Source organism: Crocuta crocuta, unplaced genomic scaffold (genome assembly GCF_008692635.1).
Source record: "Crocuta crocuta isolate KB4526 unplaced genomic scaffold, BGI_CrCroc_1.0 scaffold118, whole genome shotgun sequence".
NCBI classification, from domain to species: domain Eukaryota; kingdom Metazoa; phylum Chordata; class Mammalia; order Carnivora; family Hyaenidae; genus Crocuta; species Crocuta crocuta.
In genome coordinates this window covers 16596600-16620459 of record NW_027551558.1, presented here as the reverse complement: position 1 = coordinate 16620459, position 23860 = coordinate 16596600, and the positions used below count along the sequence as shown (strand labels likewise).

Sequence of the window (23860 nt, the reverse complement as noted above, 5' to 3'; positions counted from 1 at the left end):
TCTTCTGTTAAATTTGTTAAGACCATCTCAGTATAAAAGTGCCTATGTTGATATTTCAGTTTCCAGCTGATAGATTTTAAACAAAATTGAAGATTTTTAATCCATTAATAATTTTACGAATTAAAAAGACTTATTTGTTCAGCCTTATGAAATGGCACATTTATAAGTTGTTTTCTCCAACTTCCTACTCTTCCTCTTGTGTTCATCTTAAACAATTTTGATCAAATAACCACTTTTAAAATTATAATTAAAGAATAAGACTAGAAATGTCAACATGAATATATTTTATTGTTGAAAGCATTATGATAAGTACTAAAACCTTGATGGTGCCCTAATCCTGGAAAACAGCTTTATCTTCCACTTCTTACTGTATGCTGAGCCCTGTGTATCATTTTTGAGCCCTGAAGTTTTTAGTAAATACTGAAAACAGTTCAAATACCATACACTTGCATTGATTATGTGTAGGAAATACATGCAAAATCTGCTTGTACACACATGTATGTGTATATGTCTGTATATACATGTATATCTGTACACATACGTAAATGCATGTAAATATATGAAAACATGTAAATATATATATTATATGGAAAAGAAGGTTTACCAAATATTGTCATTATATTAACTATTTTCATACTCATACCGTAAACAGAAGTACAAAGTGAATAAACTATGATAGATTTTTCCTAACGGACAGCCCCCAAATGGATAAAGACTATATCACTTCTTTTGCAGTGATTACTTTTTCTAGATAATGGGTTTGAAAATTAACTTTCTAACAAATTCAGTAAACTACCATTATTTGTAATGAACTATTAACACACTATAAATAAACAAGATTATAAATTTTAGTTACATAGATTTATGTTGTGTTTAAGGAAAAAAATTAAAGTATTAGAAATACTTAGTCTATGATGGTAAATGGATTACATATTTTGTAGATCTGGGGTGTCTTTAAGTGAAGGTTCATGGCTCTTGACAGTGGGCTTTATTTTATCCAAGTCCTGATCAGAATTTATGAATGTAATTTTTTTTTGGAATTGTAATAATAATAATAAGGCTTTAAAAATAATTGCCTAAAACAACTACATCAGTGACATTTAAGAATAACACTTGCTTAATACAGGACAGTGAATGACTTTAAAATTCCTTGCTCAGGACATGACAGTTTTACCGAAATTTTGTTTCACATTCTTAAAATGCTGCCAGTAGGGGGGAACCTGCTTCCCATGATTTTGTTTTCCCCTTTGAACAATAGCGATGGAGCACTTGCATGATGTGTTTGGTGCCTTGCATGAGGAAGACATGCAAAGGCAAAGGTCCAGTCTGCATGCTGCTTAATGAATGTTTTTCCTTTTCTCTCCCTCCTTGTCATGTGCTTTCAGAAGACAACAATGTGGAAGGTGGGTGCTTTCTACTTTTTTTCCAACTCTCATTTGCCTTTTATTTCTTAGTATTAATAGAGTACATCTCAAATTTAGACGGTAAGTTGAACTTATTTCTGAGCATTTGTCAATTTTTGGATTGTGTATCACTTTTCATATAGAACACACACTCTCAACCCCATCAGCCCTTAAATATATGAAACTCCTTCAGTCTTAACTCTGTCGCTTGATGGATTCCAACATGTTGTCAAAACCTTAGAATGCTTATTGCAGTGTTCTGTATGGGAAAATGATGCAATCCTGCTTCTTTTGTTTTAAATGAGAAAGTATTTCTTTGAAGTTTCAGAACTCAATGCATGATTCGGTCTTCATTTTTTTCTCCATCAAAATGATTTATTTTCTTTTGGAAACATTTAGCATTTCATCACCTCAAGCTCATTGGTTTAATTTCAAGTGATTTGATTTATATAAAAACACAGAATAAAGCATTGACTCTTAGTAAGAGGCATACATTTAGATTTGAAAAAATAAGCCACTGGCCATTGGAAATGAAAGTATACAGCACTCCAGCGTGATTACCGGTAAGTATGCTTGTGGTATCCTGTGTCTGTTAAATAAAACTACAATAGTCATTAAAGGTTTTTTTCTGAAATTATCTTTATAAAGGAACTCTGAGAAAGTTATACTTTTTTCTATAGAATCCAGCAAACTAAAACATATTTCAACATTCTATCTTTAAAGAACTTAAATGTATGTCAGTGTGCTGCCAGACAAATCTCTCAAGGATAAGAGTGCTAAAAGAACTAGGTAATTGTGTAAGGGATGCTCATGTTCTGTCAGCTCACATAATCACAGCATTAACAATTCTTGCAGAAACATTCAACTCACGTATATATTTCAGAAGTGTTTAACATATTTTATTTTGCTGCAATATTCTAAAATAGAGCCATTTTTTAAGAATAATGAACACTTTTACAGAATGACAGATTTCTTAGAAAAAGACTTCCCATCTGAGGTTACGGATAAATAGCTATTAATGTCACGAAGATTTGATGTCTCACAGAACGATTCATGGTAATACAGAGTTGGTCAAGTAGCAGGTTTCAGCATATTATTTGTGATCCTTTCCTGGACAGTATAATTGTTTAGTTGGTGAACATTTCTATTCCATTATTTAAATAAAATAGATTAAAACTTCAGAAGTAATCATCATTGAGTGTTTTTCCAAGTGTTCGCTCTCTGTATGGCTTCTGTTTTTCTATACTATAATTTTAATAGCATGTGAATATGCACTTGATAAGGAGGATATTATCCCGAGGGTCTGACATCTTTCAAAATCGGCATCATTTATATTATGCATGTTAATTGAGATTGATTTTTTAAGTATCTTTTCAATTTTTTTTTGCATTTCCTTAAACATTCTGTAAAATACTCCATGTTTTTGTTCCTTCTTTTTAAATCCACTTGCCTTCCAGGGGCTTTAAAACCAGCCTAATAAGCCTGAATGCTTCTTTCCTCACACATGCATCCCATGAAAAATTTTGGCAAGATTTTCAGAGTATAGGCCCATAAACTATTCAATCATAATTGTGACGTTCCTACTCATAACTTGACTTTGGCAATATAGCAGAGCTCCCTTAGAGGTAAGGAAGTCTAGCATGAGCAATGTGAATGTTTTTGAGGCTTATTAACCTATATCCTTACTGAGGAGGTATTAAAAACCACCATTAGAAGTGTCTTATATATTTTCTAAAAGTTAGATCCTATAGAGAAAAATCCCTGATTTAGTCTACAAAATTTTAAACTTTTTTCAGAAATATATGTAGTAGGTTTTAAAAGTGAAATTACATGAAAAATAATATAACCTACACATCATGACCAACAGATCATAAACTTTTTAATCTCCCTGTGTGATGCTTTTGTTATAATCACTTTGAAAATACAAAAAGGCTATATTACATAAACATTTAACTTCTATGTTAAATCGTCTTTATATTTTGATTATATAATGATTTGTAAATTCACTGCCCCTGAGGATGTTTAAGTACTCCTAAAATTTTAAGGAAATATGCAGATTATTTCAGTATTGATGCAATTAATGTATGGTGTTATGTAGCTCAATAAATAACACTAGGAAATGAAATATAAATTTTATTGAAATTGCTGAATGTATTACTGTATTGCTGTAACTTTTTCCCATGTTCTTGAAATAGACATGGATTGAGGAGAAGCTTTGTTGCTGAATATGGAATGAAGAACTAGGAATTAATNAGCAATATTTAGTAAAGGGGTGAACTTCAATCTTAAGTTAGTTGTCAGGCAACAGATAATACGCACTTAAATTAAGGGAATTCAGTATTATTTTAGAAAACTTCCTTGATGAAATTAGGAATTATATAAAAACAAAACTTTATTGTGTATGTGTGTGTATATATAGACATATATATACACATATATACACATGTATATATGCATACAAATATATATACACATATATACACGTGTATATATGCATACAAATATATATACACATATATACATGTGTATATATGTATATAAATATATATACACACACACTTATTAACTCATAGTTCACTATTTAGGTAATGTTTAGGTGAAAGACTAAATAATTTTGTCCTCCATGGAAAATTACTTGAGCCTATTTAAAGCTGATCCATTGTTTCCTAAATACATGATTCTGTAGTAAATTCTGACTTTACAGCTGCATGTTTAATAATCTGGTTTTGTATCTGAACAAGCTTAGTCAGTTGCTACACGTGTCAGACAAGGAGACATTTCTGCATTATCATTTCAGTGTGACTAAGGATTTTTTTAATTTAATTAAAACTTCTCATTTTTTGATGAGGGGAAAAAGATCAGACCCAGCCCATGTTTCAGATATTCTTTTGGGTTTTAAAAAATATAATTTCCTCACCAAAGAATAACAAGCCCTGTGGTGGCAATATCGTCAAAGGGCATGAAGGACAAATGCAATATTTAAGGGATTGGTTGGATTTTAAGTCATGATTTTATGTTCTTCATTGTTCCAACTGATACATTGAAGAAATACACAGGCCAGCATATGCCACTGTTTCAATTACAGTACTATTAACTCTTTGCCCCAAAGCATTCCAACCAGGAGTTGAAAGAATGCTTTTTGATTTGCCTCTGAGATACAGACATGTCTCATAGGAAACAAGATGTCTGTCACTGAACATTTTTGTCACCGTGACAACCCTGACTTCCCATGCTCCCTTGTTTATTGCTGACTGTGCTCTTGTTTCCCTTCAAGGTCTGGCGCACCTGATGATGGGCGACCAAGGTATGGGCTCTGTTCCTTTTCCACTCTGCTTTCAGTGTTTTCTTGTTCTGTAGCTGCTTTAAACCATCACTGCAAAGGAAGGGCAAATGCTTGCAAATTATCTGGCTGCAAATTAAATACATAACTTTTGTTCACATTTTTTCATATGTTTTTCCCCTTTATTTGTTGGTTTGATTTTGGTTCGCTGCTTTGACTTTTATTTTCATTCATTCTTTGCACTGTTATATCTGTAAATAAATGAGACATAAGAATTTGTGACTGAAAATTTCCATATATTTATAAGCATATGAAGTTAAGGGTAGCTATAGTAAAGAAAAACCAAGAACCATCAGAAGTTACTATCTGAAAGAATATATTCAGTTTATCCTCCTGTACCAGAAAGAGTCCATTTTTCACCCATGCATGGCAGTTTGGGAACATGAAGACATCTTTGGCTTCTGGCTTTTAGAATGCTGACTAAAGTGTTTCACAGAATCAATACTTTTTCTACCTATAGTGTAGTCCTGTGTATCTTCCTTTTTGTGTTATCTTTTAAAAGTGAGCATGGACTTTTCAATTTCCTTGCATGTATTTCCTTTAAAAAAGGACAGATTTCTGAAAATATACTGATTATATCTCCATGTGTTTTTAAACCCTTATATATACTTTCTTGTCTTGTTTAATTCTCAAAGAGTAGTGTATTTACATATATACATAATTCTTATTGTTGTTTCTCTCTTTATTCTCTTTGTATGGAAACCCTTTCTTCATGGAACCATTTCATCAAATCCATAGGTAAAAGTAAAGGTATTATATTATTTTATTCTTAATATCATCTCTGTGAATTACAGTGTGTATAAGTTATGCAAATGTATTTAGACCTTTCTGTGTTAGTAGTGGCCATTGGAAGGTAGGTATGAGTGTTAATGAATATTTTATGAATTTAAGGTAAGAAAACTCCATCAAAATGTTTCACTTTTTTTGTTCTTTAGGTGCTTTTTCATGTCGGCTGCCTATATAATTAGTATATTTAGAAATTAGCAACAGGTTTGAGTGTCATTTTTTGCAGTATCGTTTAATGGTAGTTAACTAAAGAGTGTAGTTACCATAAATATGTCATCCTCAAACATTTAACTCAGGAGCACACCTGCCTCAGCCATTTTGCATTGGGATGTGAGTGTAAGCACGTACAACATCGAAGTGGTACTGCTGTGCGCTCATCACCTTTTTGCCTGCTAGATGTCATGTATACACATTAATTCCACAAGAACCTGGAAAGGTAGTACTATGAAAAAATTAAAGAAACAAGACAAGCCTGTTCTTTCTTTTGCACATACTAACTTTGTTTTAAGAACGTTATCAACCAGGTATACATTTCTGCATCACTTGGTAAGTCAGGCATGTGTACTCCTTGACAGCATTGATGCCAGATTTAAAAGCATGCTTACTTTGCCATTTGGAACCATCCACGTTTGTGTTTAGTGTTGTCATTAAATAGGAGTAGATGATCTGTAGCTGTGGTAAACATGTATCGTAGCCCTTAAGCTAATCATTTAACTGTGTGTTAGTGAATGTGCCCTTGGTCTGTCGCCTTTTGTTTTTTGTGGGTTTTGTTTTTGTTATTTTAAATGCAGGAATTTGTCTCATCCTTAAATTCTGTGAGTTTTCTTGTGCTCTGAATGTTAATCTGGTGTATTGGGACGAAATTTCTCTTACACTGTGTCATCTAGCAGGGAAAATTTTCCACTTGAAAAGCACCTGAACCTGAGCCAGGCAAAGTAAGAAATAATAGCAAAGTTTTAAATGTATAAAAATAAAGCTTTCAAAACAAATGTTGCTTGGATATTTTGAGCCAATAAAGAGAACATATGCTATTGTAGTTTGTGTTTTGGTCACCCATTTCCAATAATATAATTTAATCTTATTTTAAGCCTTCCAGCAACTATACACATGACAGAATGTATCAATTGTTGTAGAGATGTTAAATACTATTTGGGATGCTTTCTAAATTTTTTTGGTCAAATTCCTATCTACTTTCCTTTCTTAATGGGCATTCCACACCATGTCCCTTATTAAAGGACTCAAGATGGCATAGAGGGAACTGTATTTATATTTTATTTTATCAACTAAGTGAAGTATATGTCTTTGTATATCTATGAATACATGTGTATACACATAGAAATATAATAAATATTCTAAATATACTCATACATATATATGATGTAAAAAATTAACTCAAAAATAATTTTCTAATTCTATAACCTTTTAACTCTACATGTAGAATAATTCATATTTATACTCAGCTGATATTTTAATGTCATCAATGTTAAATGTCACTTAACGTCATTTAGTTTTATTATGTCAGTCTTCAATGTTTTCTGTTGACATATGGGTCATATATTTTTACTTCACTACTTTTCATCAAATAGTATTTCTCAATCAGCACAAAAGTGCAAAGCATGGGAATTTGGTTTCTCCTTTACATTTTTCTTCTGTTTATGGGACCAAGGTGCTTTTTGATGTTAAATAGGGAAAGAAGATTGTCAGATGGATTTGAGTGTTTTGCAAATCAGAGTGGTAACCCTTATATGTTGGTTAATTAGATATATAGAAATGAGAAACATGATTTGTAAGCCCTTTAATAGCAAATCAATTCAACAAATCTGCCTTCTAGAGCAAAAATACAATCTTTACTATGACGTGGCATCCACATTCAAAGAATGTCAGTGTAGTAGGGAAATGAAAACATGTGGACAAGTTAGTATAAATGACAGAATGCAAATGCTGTGAGAGTGGGGAAAAAAATGTGGTGGGCATTCAGAAAAGATAAAGTTAGCATGGATCAGGGAATCCCTGATGCAGCTCTCCTTTCCTGTGCCACCTATTGAAGGAGTCATAACATTTCTAGGAATTTTACATTGTAGGTTCCTAAATCAAGTTAAATCCTAGTTGTGCATAAAATAGCTGTTGAACCTGTCCAGTCTGCAATAATTGATTTGCATTGTAAATTAACGCTTCCTAAATCTTTCCATACAATATAATCCTAGAGCATTTTTCTTGACACTGCTTTCCTCTTTAGTGAATTCAGGGATTCTGGAATGAAACATCTGTGCATCAAAGTCTTTCTTTTTTCTTTTTCTTTTTCTTTTGTTTGAGTCCAGAGGTAAAATTGGATTCAAGAACATTATCATTTTTTTTTCTATTTGAGTTCTTAAATATTTTCTAAAATTTTAAACCTCCAATGATAGATGAATGTCATTTCTTAAAAACAGTAATAACTCATCTAAAGAGAACATTACTTCGTTTAACCTTATTTATCCCCCTCAGTCTTCTCCCTTGAGGTAAGCACTGATATCATTTTGTGATGTGTCCTTACATAGTTGGTGTGGATCTTTTCATACTCCATAATTATTAATTATTCAAGGTTGGGAAACTGCAAAATCCCTTACCATTTGTAGATGATAAGAACAGCTAAGTCATGTTAAGGAGACATGCTAAGGATTATTGTTATGCACTGGCAGAATCATAATGAATAAAATGGAAGCTTTCTCACTCTTCCCATAGACCATCTTGCCTCATAATATAATTTGCTCATTCTGCTTCACACTTTAGAGTTAATTATTTGGATCGGTTTTCATGTTTTCTGAACAAGAACATGTCACCTTTACCCGGATACAGTTAGAAATAAACTTTTTTTCAATGAATCATAATTTTCTTTGGGATAGCTGAGGAGAGGTGTTACCCAGAAGGAACCTTATTTCTGCTGGTCATTGCCAGATGGATCCAAGTGGTTTTTGTGAAATTGTGTTTGCTTGCTTTTTTAGGCTTGAAATTTGTCATTGGTATTGTTAGGGCCATTGACAATGCTAACTTTATTCTTCATTCTGTTTAGAATTAGGTGTGTCGATTTATCTGGGAATTTAGTTATTTTTTTGTTTTTGTTTTCCCATGATTATTTAACTGGTCATTTCATTTCAATAATTACTTTATTTACTTATATTTTACTCTAACGGTTGTTGAAGGGAAATGAATGACCATTTAAATCAGGAAATGCCAAAAAATGTAAGTTATCATGCAGATCCAGCTGCCACGACTGGTTAATAGCTCAGAAGCATAAGTTAATAATTAATATTAGTACTTTAACTGGAGGTTTACATTTTCCTTTATAACAGTCATTTTAATGGAAATTATATATTTATATGAGTGATTGTATATTTAATGCCAACTTTTCCTAGTAGAATGTAAGCTCCATAAGGGCAGGAGACTTGTCTTTCTTTTTAAACATTGTATTTCCAGAATATTTTTTCCTGTTGTAACTTGAATTTACCATTTTTATGACCTGAGTATGTGTGTATGAGGTGGGGGTTGGTGGACACACATTGGAAGAGGTGGGCTTAAAGGAGAAGATGGAGAGTTTGGGAGTGGACAAAGTAAAGGGTGGAAAAGAAAGAGGAAATTTATGCAAATAACTAAAGAGTTGTAGCAACAAATTACATGAAATCGTCTCTGTCACTGTCTCTCAACTTTCTTTTGTTTCCTGTCATGCATATACTTTTCTTTCTAGTAAGCCATCATTCCAATATCCCTTTAATATGCCTTAGCATATGCACCACAGTGGGTCTGTAGGAAAATGAAGTCCATGTATCTTTGTATTTAAGGGTTTTCAAGAATTTTAGTGTGATTTGTTGTCACAGTGGCAAATGATCAATTTTTTTTTTTTGGTAGCTTTCACTATTCATACAGTAACAGGTACAGAAACATTCCTGATGATCTGATCTGATGTTATGTTCTCTGATGTGGTTTCCTATTTGGTTTTTTTGCTGTTGTTATTGTTGTTTTCTACCTCACTGTATCAACTGTGATGTACCATTAGACCTGTTTAGATTGGGTTTGGATTGTAAGCCTTGAAAAGAGCCAAAATTTATGCCTTATCTTGTGATATGAGCATATTTTCTGTTCCTGCATTCATAAATTTTATGGCATTTTTGCAAAGTGAATGTCCATTTGACCATTTCAAATTAACTCTTATTGTTTGATTATCCAGGTTTCTTATATTATCAGAAGGCCAAGGTATTATAAATACAACTGTCAGAATAAAATTACTGTAAAAATGTCTAACCTTTATTGTATGAGTGAAAGTGAAGATCTTAGAGTAAATTATAAAAAAAATTAAAATAGATTTTTCTCAAAACTACTGTATCAGGAACTAGATACACTTGATTCCACTACAGTCAGCAATTACAAAGATTAGATATTATTTAAAATTTTGTCTCTGAAATCACACCACAGCTAACATTATATTTACTCTTAAAATATATTAAAAATATAATAAAAGATATTAATAATATTTATGAGAAGGAAAATCATTTCATATATTTTATTAATTTCCCTTTGTTTCTGTAATTTTTGTTACCATCTTTCAACCCTAATGTTGCTGTATACTAATTTATATGTGAAATACCCACTTCAGATAACTAACATCATGATGCTTATTTGTTTTATAACTCAAATACATTTCACTGTCGTGTCTGATGTGGAACTAATTTGATTTTGAAAATATCATATTGCTCTTCTGTATGGCTTTTTATATGATACTTCCTCATTTAGCTTTATAATATTAAGTATTCTTTATTATTCAGAAGCATTTGTGAATGTTGACAGAATTTTGCTGTATTGAAATGCCTGTGTTTGGTGCATATGCAAACTAAGCAATAATTTATTTTGAATTATTTGTTACTTTTACTGTTGCAGTACGATGGGATCCTTCTCATTCCCAGGTACAGAACATGGAAAGACTAGAATTTCACTTTATAAAATCAGACATTAAGTATCTTCATCATCTTTATAAATATCTTCATCAATATGACATACTTAGAAGGCAGTGTGACTGTTTAGAATATGGTATTTTTCACTTCTTCTTTAGCCTACAGGCCCATCACTTTTGGGTATAAGAGAAATTACTTGAAAAGTAAATATTTATGTATTATCTCTTGCTGTGAATCAATCAATTTTGTCATTATAGTTATTACTAATAAAAGTCCCAGCTCCTTCAAATCTCTCCAGTCTTGGCTCTGTGATGAAATATTTCCCATGTCTTCATATATTCATTAAACAGTGGTGACACTGAATGACTAATAAACTAAATAAGTATATTATTCGACTTTTAGTAGGTTACTTATCCCCAAGGAAGAGCACAGAAAGGATATTCCACAGTCTAATATTTTTAAGAATGAGGTAGTGTAAATATAAATTTACATGTGCTTAACTGAAATAGATCAAAAATAGCAAAAAATTTAAATCATGGCATACTTGACTTTAAAATGATGATTCCTTTTCCAAAATAATAATTTTACCTGTCCATTTTAAAATGTATTTTTATTAATATATATTTTGTTTAAAAACCAGTACCAATACATTTAAGGTGGTAAGAGGGAATATCTTTTTCTTAATTGTGTTGGCTAGTGGTTTTAAAGAAAATTGTAATTTCCCAGAATGCTTAGCTCATGTACTAAAAGAATCTGGATCTTTAAGCAGAATCCTAGAATTTTGGAGCAGGGAAAGACATTACAGCTCATCTAAAAAAATGACATTCTTTTAATTTTAAGGCATGCTAGGAGATACTGCTTTTTATGATAGACAACACATTGTACAGACTTTGAACTAAAATAACTAGTATAGAATAACCAGCCTTAAGGAAAATTTAAAGACTTCCCTTACACACTAATAGCTTTTATATTCTTTTTCTTACAAAATAAACTTAGAGGTAGTGTGAAGGAAACCAATCATAGAGTATTATATAGGATGCTACTGATTCTCATTTTAAGGTTTCCTTTTTAGTGGTGTAAAATTTTACATTATAACAAGAGAGAAGTGTAGTGTAATGTAAGACTTCATGAAGTCAGGAGACTTGGGTTGAGATCCTGTATTTGTCCTTGTGCAAGTTATATAGCCTTACATATATAAATTTTGTGATCTCTAATGTGGGCTAATGAAAATACTCTGTTCTCAAGAATATGTTACATGACACATTTTCAGAGTTTTAGAAGTTGGCTTTTATCAATGGTGGCAATGAAATAAGATACTCTATACATTTAGGTTAATTGAATTTTAAAATGATCTGTAATGACCAAAAGTTTAAAAACAGTTTAATTTTTTAATATCTTTTGTCCATCATATAAATACCTATAATTTGTGATTCTGTGATTGTTTTAAGCTATAACTAATTGGACATCATTGTCCTGATGGCCCATACTGCAAAAAATAATGGTACAAGAAAACATTAAATGTTGATTTTACTTAATCAGAATTATTTAGATATTTCTGTAACTCTTCACACTTTGATCTTTCTCTTTAATAGAATGATGGATCTCAAATGGACTTACCTCCCATTTGAACAAACCTAGGATTTCATTGGCAATGTGCTGTTTTTTATTAGTTTAGTTTGTTATTTATTTAAAAGGTTTATTTTTGAGAGAGGGGGGCGATGAGGAGGGGGACAGAGAATCTGTAGCAGACTCTGTGCTGACGGTAGAGAGCCTGATGCAGGACTCAAACCCACTAACCGTGAAATCATGACCTGAACCAAAACCAAGAGTGGGATACTTAACCAACTGAGCCATCCAGGAGTCCCAACAAAGTACTGTTTTTTAGATGCAAATTTACAGTCTGAAGAGAACAGGAGGTAAATATTTTTTTGTGCACTGGAAGTACCTGAGAAAACTGTGTGTGTGTGTGTGTGTGTGTGTGTGTATGTGTGTGTGTGTATCATTGTTTTGCCTTAGTAACAACTCTAAAGAATGATATACGAATTGAGTTTACAGTAATCACTTAGTCAACTGAAAACCAGATTTTCGAGGAAAAATTAATTTAGGGATTTCTTTTCCTACATAGTATCTTTGCTAGAAAATAACATATAATTATATTGAAATACTCAAATAATTGGGTAGCATCCTCACATCCTTCAAGATTTTGTTCAAATGGCACCTTCTCAAGAGACTCACTCTGATTATTCCTATTCAATACTATAATTGCCCTTCTCCTGAACCATCATACCCCACTCTAGTTTCTCTTCCATAACACTTATTACCTTCTAACATACTTTTTTCCCATTTATTTTGTTTACTGTTTATTGTCTGTTTTTCTCCCTCCAGAATACAAGAGGGGAGAGATTTATGCCCTGCCTTGGTGTATCTCAAGGGCCTGTAGAACAGGGGCTGTCACAAGTAGGTAATCATTAATACTTGTTAAATGACTGAACTGATGGGCTAAACAAGTTTGTAAAATTTCCTTTTAGATTTTACTACTATTTACTATTATTATTTTTTAATTTTTTTATAATACACCCATTTTAACATTTCCTTTTCCTTTTTGCTTTGAGGTAAATCTTTCTATGCAGGGCAAACCAAATCAATGAAAGCAGATTTTTTTTTTCTTTCTTGAACTGGGAGTTGGACTCAGCCTGACCCTTTTGATCTTCCTTGTTTCCTGCGCAATTTAGGTGATCTCAGAGGATTTGCAAGGGATTGGGAAACTACTTCAACAATCACTGATGATCTGGACCTTCCTTTAAAATTCCTCCAACAACCAGTCTTAAAGTAATGTTCCTTTAAAAGGGGGGCAGTAATTTATTTTTTGTATATCTTTGTATATATATGTATGTATGTATATATGTGTATATATATGTGTGTATGTGTGTATGTATATACATATATATATATGCATATACAGGTGTATATGTATATATACATATTTCAGGCTTCTGAAAATTTGGCTTCTAAATAGCATTATTCATTGTGGCTATCAGGAAGTGCTTTTTGGCAGTTTGTGAGAGGGAAATTTTCAAAGAATGAAGTAGATCCACTTGTCGAGATAGCTTAACTTGTGTTTCTAACATTAAAAGAAATAATATTTGTTCTTCTCATGTCCTCACATAGCTCTATATTCCCAAAAGGCCTTTGACTTCCTCCAGCCAAGGGATATGTGATCGTATGTTCATTTAAGTGATTTATCAAGTAGTTCAGCTCTGCAGCCCGCTGTCCTAAGCTATGGAACTTGCACTGAAGAATTACCGTGGTTGGCAATCACTGAATTGAAAAGCAAAAACAAAACTGCAGTGCCTAAGGTCATATTTCCCTTAAAATCAATGTCATCCTGCTTGTCCTTTTGGGAGAGAGAGAGAGAGAGAGAGAGAGAATGAGAGAATGGTTTCATTCACTTTCAGTCATATATTACTAGAAGCACCAATGAACTTCTTCTTTACTGGGACTCTTATACATGGTATAAAGCTCTAGCTTTTCAAAATGGATGTTTTCAAGGTTTGTGACATTAAAAAATACGAACATGATAATAGTTGCCATTTTTCAAGAAATGTCTTTGCACATTCAAATTATATCTACTTCTATAAAATGTGTATTCTACTAAGTGCAGTTTTCCCTTTTCTGCTTGAGTTATTTGCCTATGAATTGTTGAGTGCCTATGACCACAGGAGAGTTCATTGAGAATAGTAGCAGCTGAAGTAATCTCCAGTAACTTAGTTTTTACTTTCCACCCAGTAACATGCAGGGATGCTGCCAGAGTTGTGAACTGAGAGCAGGGTTTCCTTTCACCTTTAATAACTTTTTTTTATAACATAATTCACATAGAGACCAGAAAATTTGACTACTAAGACAAATGATAATTCAAGGAATTAAAACAACTCATATGTTATATGAAGTTTCTAAGCAATATTTTATTTTTTGGCCTGAATTACCTGGTCAACTGACCCAGTTCTCCATTTCATTTTCTAGGCTTGGCATTCTAAAGTCACTGGACATTTGGAGAAAATTAAATTACTCCATTCAAGGAGACAATCAAATTTAGATTGGACTGCAGTACTGCCAGAGGGATGAAAATCCCCAAATTGGTCAGTTGTGATTTTCATTCACTGGGATATCCTCATTCACAGGCTAACCATAGAATTTTTGCAGATAGCTAGTGGCAAAATTTGCCAGAAATCTTCTGTTAAACTTAGGGAGCGGCTATTTTTACTTTATGTAGACCTGAAAGAATTATGTGATGGCTTGTTATGATTGTCCTTGTAGTGGTTATTTGTTGAGATAAAATAATGCAGTTATCTGACTGATAGTCAGCAGGGCATCCATTTTGAATTGCTTCCCTAGGAGAGCACTTGGATTTGCACTGACCCATATGTACTTGCTGTGACCAGTGATATTCTTTGTGAGAGGACTAAGTGAAGTTAGGAGTCATTCATTGTGTTGGAAAGGGAGAGAAGCTGAGTGGTCCAAAAGATAGCCGGAATATGGACTGATGTGTATGAGGACAGTTTGGTTTGGCACTTGCTCTCTTATTGTTTATAAAGAGTAATGCCATGACCTATTAGGGTAAGTCACAGTTGTGTTTTTCTTCAACTACTTCAAATATATCATTCCCCAATTTAAAAAATATGCCTTATATAAAGGAGGGCTGCTTTTTAAGTAAGGCTGATAATGTTTATCTCCTTGTTAGAACATCTGAACAGTCTCTCAAACATAACTACAAACCTTGACCTCATTACCATTGTTCTAATGCCACAGTTTTCAAGTTGACTGCTTTGCCCTCTGCTACCCACTAATTACCAGGGAGCACATTTTAAGCATTTTTAAAGGTTATTTATTTCTTCAGAGAGAGTATTAGTGGGGGAGGAGTAGAGCAAGAAGGAGAGAGAGAATCCCAAGCAGGCTTTATGCTGTCAGCACAGAGCCCAGTGTGCGGCTCAAACTCATGAACTGTGAGCTTATGTCCTGAGCCGAAGTAGGATGCTTTGACTGACTGAGCCACCCACACTCCCTGGGTACATTTTAAAAATACAGATTTCAAAGAACTTGACAGGTAATTGTGTTCAACAGGTCTAGGATGTATTTGTAAAGCTTCCTCAAGGTCCGCAGAAGCTTCTAAAGCTCATCCATTTTCTGAAATATTACCAACTCAGTTAATTGTCTTTTGGGACCTAAGAGTTGACAATTTGAACTTCATGGTGATGAAGGTAATTTATTTTTTCTTGCATTGAGAGACTTTTCTTTTTAATAAAAAATTATCTTGCTTTAAGAGAACTTGGTTCATTATGAACAGATGAGGAAATAATAGATGGTTTTTCAGTTAGGCCTTCCCTTTATCTTTGAAACTAAACAGTTGGTTTTCACACTAGTAAAGGTGTCACTGGGTTCTTTCAAACCTCATGGGAAAGGTCATTAAAACCTTTGTTGTGTAGAATTCAGATAGGTGCTTATAAAATCAAATTAGATATGTGGCAACATTTAAATATTTTATGTGGTCCCCAACCATGGATAATTTGTAATATATTCTAAGCTCATTATCCATATTAGGCCATGGAAAAGAGATCCAGACAAAAGGAAAACCAAACAGCAAATGCTGAGCTCATATAAGAAAGATGCCACAAATGTATCTCTACATAATGAAAAAGTTGATTATGGTACTTAAAAACAATGGACATTATGGTGAAAGAGTGATTAAATAAAAAAAGAATAAGCTATTTCTACAAAGGTCAAGCTTTAAGGGGTGGAAATTTGGTCTCTGGAGTCTATTAAAAAATAATGTTCTTATGAGATATTTTAGAAATGACTGACATATACATAAATCTACAAAAGGAAGTGGTAAAAAGAATGTTGTGAGTACAAAGAAAGTCAAGGAGAGGGGTACAGGTTAGAAGCTTCAGGGGTGGTGCAAGGGAGGGTTATCATGTGGCTGCATGATAACATGCATGTGGGATACCAGACATCTAGACAGACACTTCTTGGTGAGTGAAACCTCACAATGGATCATAAAGCTCTTGTACGTGAGCCTTAGTGAAATCTAGGCACATTGGCATGACTGGTACTTAGAGTCAAGGAGGAAGCANTCAAGGACTAGCTACATTAGCAGTGAACATTCAATCATATATACTGATTGCTGGTCAAGGTGGATTATTCTGTCCTCAGGGACCATTGTTACACCTAATATTTACTTTTTATTATAAAATAGGCATAGTAGAATATTCTGTCTGTAGGACCGTTGTTACACTTAAGTGTTTACCTTTATTATAAAATTCTCTTGCTGAGTTTTATTAATTTGTTAGTCATTGATATTAAAGTGTGAGATCATTGATGGCAGTGGTTTTGCTATTTTCGGTTTTTCATTGAGGACAGAGCTTGGTAGGTGACAGATAATAAAACTTGATGCAGAGCAGATGATCAAAGATTATGGAGATTGGAGTTGAGTATATCTGCATTTAGACCCTAAACTTAATATGTATGTCTGTCTTTGGGAAAGCTATTCGACCATCTTGAACCTCATTTTCCTCATCTGTAAAATGAAGATAATAAAACCCTCCTCTTTTTGTTAAGAGGATTACATCTGTGATTATCAGTATATATTTCTAGAGCACATGAATACTCAATTATAGTACATGCAGCAGGTAGAATATTAGGGGTCTCTTTTAGATGGATGATTTCAAATACAATTAAGTCATTTTCAAGGAAAATGAAAGGTAACTTTTAAAATCACAAACTACATGAAGGAAAGATTTTTTTTAAAGATCAAAGACATTTATTCCTTATATACATAGTTTAAAGTTTCATTGAGTCACAGATACTGAAACAGGAAATAAGGTGAATGTAGAAGTTGGATTTTTATATATATGAAATGAGCCTAATTATGCTGAGCAAGAAATATTTGTCATCTTTTTTACTTCTTAACTAAAAAAAGCAAGATGTTTGCTTTATTTTTTTTTTCTTATTTCTTTGATTAGGGTATTAAGATTCTGTTTACCATAAGTCAGGTAGGCGTTTTTGTTCTACGTGGCTCAGTAAGAAAAAGTGCAGCTTGCTTTTGACTTGTTTTGCTTAATCACTTTTCTTCGTTAAAAGACAATATACAGTGAAAAAAATACCCACAATCCCTTCCTGTCCTTGAATTTCCTTCTTAGGCGTTTTTGGGAGAGTTAGAAATTACATGGAAGTTATGAGAGATTGATAATATATGAGGGTATATAAAGCTAGGTTTGGGAGTACTTGTTCATGTGACTTGGTAGGTCTGTTAGCACTTTGGACACAGAGATAACAATTAAGTTACTAGTAATTTACTAGGATTCAGAAAGTATTTGGTAATGTATCTTAAACCAAGATTTTGAAATTCACTAAAATCAGAGAATCACAATATAGGTTTCTCCCACTATCTTAAAGTAGAACATTCCTATGAAACCTTTCATAAGCTGAAATGGCATGAAGGGATGAGGTGATGAGGCAATTAGTATTAATTGATATGGAGTTTTAGATATATTTCCCAGACCTAAAAAGTAAGCTCTCTTAGGCTTTTCTGAGGCCTGAGGACATGTATTGCTAACAGATACACATGATAAGTCAAGATAAAGTACAGATGCTTAGAGATACAGTTTGAAGGTAGGGCCGCTTGATGCTGAGATGCTGAGTGTAGTTCTGGAGCAAGGCACTTGGAGGCTCTACTTTGGCTGCACCTGGTATACATTGCCTCAATAGTGGCTTGCCATTGGGGTGCCTGAGTGTCTCAGTCGGTTGGGCATCTGACTTCAGCTCAGGTCATGATCTCACTGCTCATGGGTTCGAGCCCCGCTTTGGGCTCTGTGCTGACAGCTTGGAGCCTGGAGGCTGCTTCGGATTCTGTGTCTCCCTCTCTCTCTGCTCCTTCCCCATTTGGACTCTCTCTCTCAAAAATGAATAAATGTTAAAAATTTTTGAAAAAAAAATAGTGGCTTCCTGTAAAATGAATGCTGAAAGCTGTTATCACTTTCAGACTTTTTTCTTTTTCTTTTTTTTTTGTAAAAGCAAAAGCTGTGTGTATTTATTTTGATAAGCAAAAACAGGCACTAATATAGGTCTTTGGCAAAAGCCAAGCAGCAGGACATGAACTTTCAAAAAGTAGGGTATATGTGCACCTGTTTTCGCATGGAAAAGAACTTGATGAATAGTAGAGTAGTAAATCTGGCTGATGATCCAAGCTGTGTTTCCATCTTCAGAAGGAGGGTGTACTTACTACTTAAGTAAGTCTTTTTAAGGAGAGTTTTAGTTATTAAAGAGTTTTTCTTCTTATTTTGAATCAAAATATGCCTACTGAAACTATCGCCAATTAGCCATCTGCATGTTGTTATTGTTACTAACTAAGATATTTATTGAGTTTCTCCAGTGTGCTGTGCTATGTGTTTTCAAATTATCTGGAGTTAAACACAGTCTGTCTAATTACTCGTCCACATTAAAAAAAAGTAACTTCCATAAATACACCCTCCACTCTCGTACTCAAACCCCAATTTTTCTTTTCCAAATATTATAACTTCAGTTTCTAAGATGTTTCTTCACAATGTTTAAATCTTCCCCCATGTTCTTTCTGGCCATCTCCTCTTCCTAGTCTGGATATAAATTTTAATTTTCAGAATTTTTTCATAAGTCAAATTCAAAAATAAAATTAATCTCAGTACCCCTGATGTCTGAGCAGGGCACAGTAAAATGGAATCATTCTCTGGTTCTGGAAATAATGACATGTATAGTCAGAAGTGTGTGTGTGTGTGTGTGTATGTATGGTGTCTGTTATTTTTATGTTGTTTTTTTTGTTTTGTTTGTTTATTTTGAGAGAATGAGAGAGCTTGAGAGGGACAGATACAGAGGGAGAGAGAGAATCCTAAATAGGCTCTGCACTGCGGGGCTGGACTCACAAGCTGTGAGATCATGATCTGAGCTGAAACCAAGGGTCAGACACTTGACTGAACTGCCCCCAGGCCCATTTTTGTTTTGATCAGTGTTACCATTTGGTTGACTCTTACTAAAATTTTAGTCCATTGAAACCTCTTTGAGTTTTCTACCTGAACTGCTGGTAAGTCAACCTTACTCTCTCTAACTACTTACTCAGTAGTTAATTTTGAGTCTGCTTTGAAGCATAAAACATATTTCTATTCAATTTCATCTTCAATCATTAAAAAAGAATTTAAATATCTACTTAGTGTCCTATGCAGAATGCTGGGAATACAAAAGTAAATAAGTCATAGTGTATGGGAAGGTATCCTTCCTAGAGAGATTTATAGCCCAATAGTAGGTAAAGATATTGAACATGAAAGTACCGTTAACAGTTAAAAGCCCTATGCTAGTAGTCATTTATATGGACCAACAATCCTCATTAGCTAAGTCTCACAGAATAATTCGATTAACATGGTTGAGTTGTGTGTTTTCTGTCGATGCCATAATAAGTTCCACAAATATAATATCTTACCATGAATTTGTTACCTTACAGTTCTACATGTCAGAAATCTATCATGGATCTAAACTCTGTCAGCGAGACTGTGTTCCTTTCTGGAGGGTGTAGGAGAAAATTGGCTTGTTTTCTTTTCTAGCTTTTTGAGGCTAGAAAAAAGCTTCAATCATGACTCCTTTCCCCCATTTTCAAAGCCAGTAACCTTGCATGTCTCTGACCATTCTTCTATAGTTACATTTCCCTTGGACTCTCTTCTTTTACTTTCTTCTCCTTATAAGGAGTTTGTGATTACTCTGGCCCCATCTGGATAATCCAGGATACTCTCCTCATCTTAAGCTGATTAACCAACTTAATTATATCTGCAACCTTACTTGCCTTTTCAAATAACCTCATGTAGTCACAAGTTCTAGGCATTAGGATGTGATCATCTGAAGATGTTATTATTTATGTGCACAACAGGTAGAAATATTAAAGGAAAGAAAAACATGTAAGAAAGCCACAGAGTTATGGTAGAGAAGTGCTGATTCCAAGACTTGGAAATATAACATGAATGAATGCAATGAGGGAGCTAAAAGATAGAACAGGAGAAACAGATAAGGGTCAAGATGATGAAGAACAAGATAGAATTTGTTTTTAAAAGATTTCTCTGACAAGAGAGCAGATTTGAAGAGTGCAAACTAAAGATAAAAAAACAGCAAAGCAATTATGATTTGGTCAGGAAATATCCTGAGCTTCCACTTTTGTCTTAGCATCAGAGATGGAGGAGAGTGAATAGATGTGCTGCCCTTCTGAGGAGTTGGGTTCATCAGGACTTGATGATTGATTAAATGCAGGAGTAAGGGCAAGATTAGAGTCATGACTGACTCCAAGATTTTCATCCTAAATTTCTTGCTCATTGATGGTGTCATTTACCAAGATCATGTGGATTAATGAAGAAAAAGTAGGGGTGATGAGGAAATGGAAGGAAAATACTCTGATTACAATTTTAGTTCAGAGATACAACCAGTCAACTAGTTTCAGTCTTTACCTATCTTTGCGCCATCTAGGAATGTGATTTACATCTACTTGGTGTTTTTTTTTTTTTTTCTTTTTTTTTTTTTCCTGGATAAAAATGTAGTCAAGAAGGGAGTCATCAGAATGTTGCTGGGGACCACACTTCAAGGGCCACTAGTACATCAATCTGAATATACTATATATCCAACCTGCTTTGCCTCTATACTGTTATCCAGATCATAATTCTTTCTGCATTTCAAAATATATTTTAAAAATGCAGTCAAATTCAGCCTTGCTGAAACATTTTATATACTCTGTCTAAATCATGAAGTGTTTTTGGGAAAGTTGTTCATATTCAGTAGTGATAAATATTTAATTAATTCACTTGATCTTCCACTTCTCTATATATGCTTATTCAGTGCACTCTGTGGGTAAGGCTCTGTGTGAAGCCCTTTGTGGAGGACAAATGCATATGTCAGGTTTATAACTATGTAAAAAAATATATATATAGTGACCATTAAGGAGAATAAGATATCAGTTCTTAACTGGAAGAACAAAAGAAAGTTCCTGGAGTGAGTAATAGTTGAACTGGAGGAGGTGAGAAGTGAGGATAGACTTTCCAAGAAGGGAGCACCTATAAGATAGAACAGCAGTATCACAAACATAGAAACAGTGTTATGTAGTGCATGATGCAATGTGGGCAAAACACTGATAAGGCTAAAGGGAGGTTTAGAATCAGGGAACTGCCCCAAAATTGTAGTTATTTTTTTTTTAATTTAATTTGAATGCCTTAGGGTAAGCATGCCATCTCTAAATCTGCACACTGTTTATAACTCCCTGTTATGTACCTTAAGTAGATTCACACATCAGTATTTCTTACCTAGTACCTTAGCTATCTGATATATGATGCTAGGTTTAGAAAATTACTTTGCAGTCAATATACTGCCAATGTGTGTGTGTGTGTGTGTGTTTGGGAAGAGTGCATTATCATAGCCCTATTTTAGGAAGACATCTTAATGGCAGAGTGTATTGCAATTTATAGTAATGAAGAAGGATGAGATTAGTGGATGGAATTAAATGAGAAAGTTGTAAAAAACAGTTTTGGTAGAAGGTAATGGGCCCTAAATTATTGTAATAATTGGGAAAAGTAAGGGATTGAAGTGAAAAGCCAGATTCAAAATTCATTCAAGGCATGGTCTGGGACTTGTTTTTTGTATGGTGCTTAATAGAGGGCAAGGCACAAAGTAGATGCCTAATAAGTGAATGGATGAAGACATTTGAGCAGTTGAATGTGAGAAGTGAAAGGAAGTAACTGAACATGATTTTAAGAGCCCAAATTCGAATACCTGGAAGGGTAATGCTTCTGAAAATGTCTGTGAGAGAAGAAACTTCATCTATGATAAAGTTCAGAAAAGACATTCAAGAAGGCATTTGAACCAATAGATGGATAAAAATATGAATATGGCTCTCAGGGTGAAGCTTATAATTAAAAGGAAATTTGAAGATCTTCAACTTGGAGGGGATGGTGTATTTCAAGTCACCTAGCAAAAATATGTATCAAGACAAAATATGGATTAATAACTATTAAAAAAAAAAGCTCAGAATGTTTAGTGCACACCCATTGTTTTATGGATGAAGACACTGAGAGACAAAGAAATGTTTGTTTTGTCCAGAGCTGTCCAACAAATAAATGAAATAGTTGGTCATAGAACATAAAAAAGATGTAATTTGAATCACAACATGTTACTTCAGTGACTCCTCTTTCCCACTAGAGTTTCACACTGAATCATTCTCTACTTAGAAGACAGTGATTTTAGCTTCTTTTTTTGTTGTCAAATCTGAAGTTTGATCTGTTTGGAAAATTCAGGTATAGACTCTTTAATTGTTATTAAAATAGTTTTTTTTTTTCCTAATTTTCATTATCTAGTATAAAGGCAATCTTGTTGCAAGGAAGGCTAGGCTGAAAGCTACCAGTTTCAGTTAATTAATTCCAAGTCCTTTGGCCTGGCCACCCTGACTTGTCTCATTTCTTGAATCAAATAGCTGTTACAAAACAAATTCTTTAGTTTTAAATTTCACCAAATTATCTATGCCAGTGGATTTCAAGTTGTGCTTTATGAAGCCTAATTGTAGAGTAGGCACCACAGGACCACCACTATGGGTGAAGAGCACAGGGAGGAGAGAGCTGACAGCCTCTGCCCTGGTTCAAGTGCTATGTAGCCTTCTCTCTGTTTTTGTAATGAGAGTTTTTCAAGATTTTGCATAAAGGAAGGGCACCTTTTTAAAAAATGTTTCCGAAACTACTAGGGGTTTCTAATCTCGGGGCTCTGACCAACTTTTCAGATTTTTTCCTCTTGAGTTCTTGAATTTCATTGAAACACTCAAATCCTGTTGCTTCAAATGAGTAAATCATGCAAATTCAATTTTACCATAAAAGTACCATGGAGCCATTTAGCCCCGCGTGAGCAACATCTCTGGCCTTTGCCAGCACAGCTCCTGTAGCCTAAGGCCATATTGAGAAGAAACCTTCCCAGGTTTTCACAACTAAATGAGAGGCTTTCTACTGAGACAAGAAAGAGGCAAACCTTGAGACATTTATTTTTCAGAAGCAATAAAATATGTTTTTATATATCTTTTCCCCTTTCTGTTTGTTTCTGTCGGTATTTATAAACCAAGTGTTATTTTGTGTTATAATTTACAAAGGGGCATTCACAAGGCTCACAGGGGTATTAGGAAGTACTGNTGGGGATGAGCACTGAGTGTTGTGTGGAAACTAATTTGACAATAAACTATTAAAAAAAAAAAAGGAAGTACTGTGACAGTAGTATATTGAAAGTAAATGTCACCAACAAAAACAAATCTTCCCCAAAACTTCTATAATGATTCTATTATTAAAGACTCATTATTTAAAAAAATATATCTAGGTACTTCCAAG

At 33.7% G+C, this 23860-nt stretch overlaps 1 protein-coding gene across 6 annotated transcripts in view; it reads left to right on the top strand.

Moving 5' to 3' along the window:
* NRXN1 (neurexin 1) overlaps window positions 1-23860 on the top strand; it is a 1134059-nt gene that overhangs the window by 98348 nt on the left and 1011851 nt on the right. For 4 of the 6 annotated variants that reach the window (XM_077749167.1, XM_077749165.1, XM_077749164.1 and 1 more), the window contains 3 exons: window positions 1386-1403; window positions 4678-4707; window positions 5482-5493. In XM_077749167.1, coding sequence (XP_077605293.1) covers window positions 1386-1403; window positions 4678-4707; window positions 5482-5493 — 60 coding nt within the window. Of the gene's footprint in view, window positions 1-1385; window positions 1404-4677; window positions 4761-5481; window positions 5494-23860 lie in introns of those variants that run through there. The other 2 variants (XM_077749163.1, XM_077749176.1) reach the window with 2 other exon arrangements.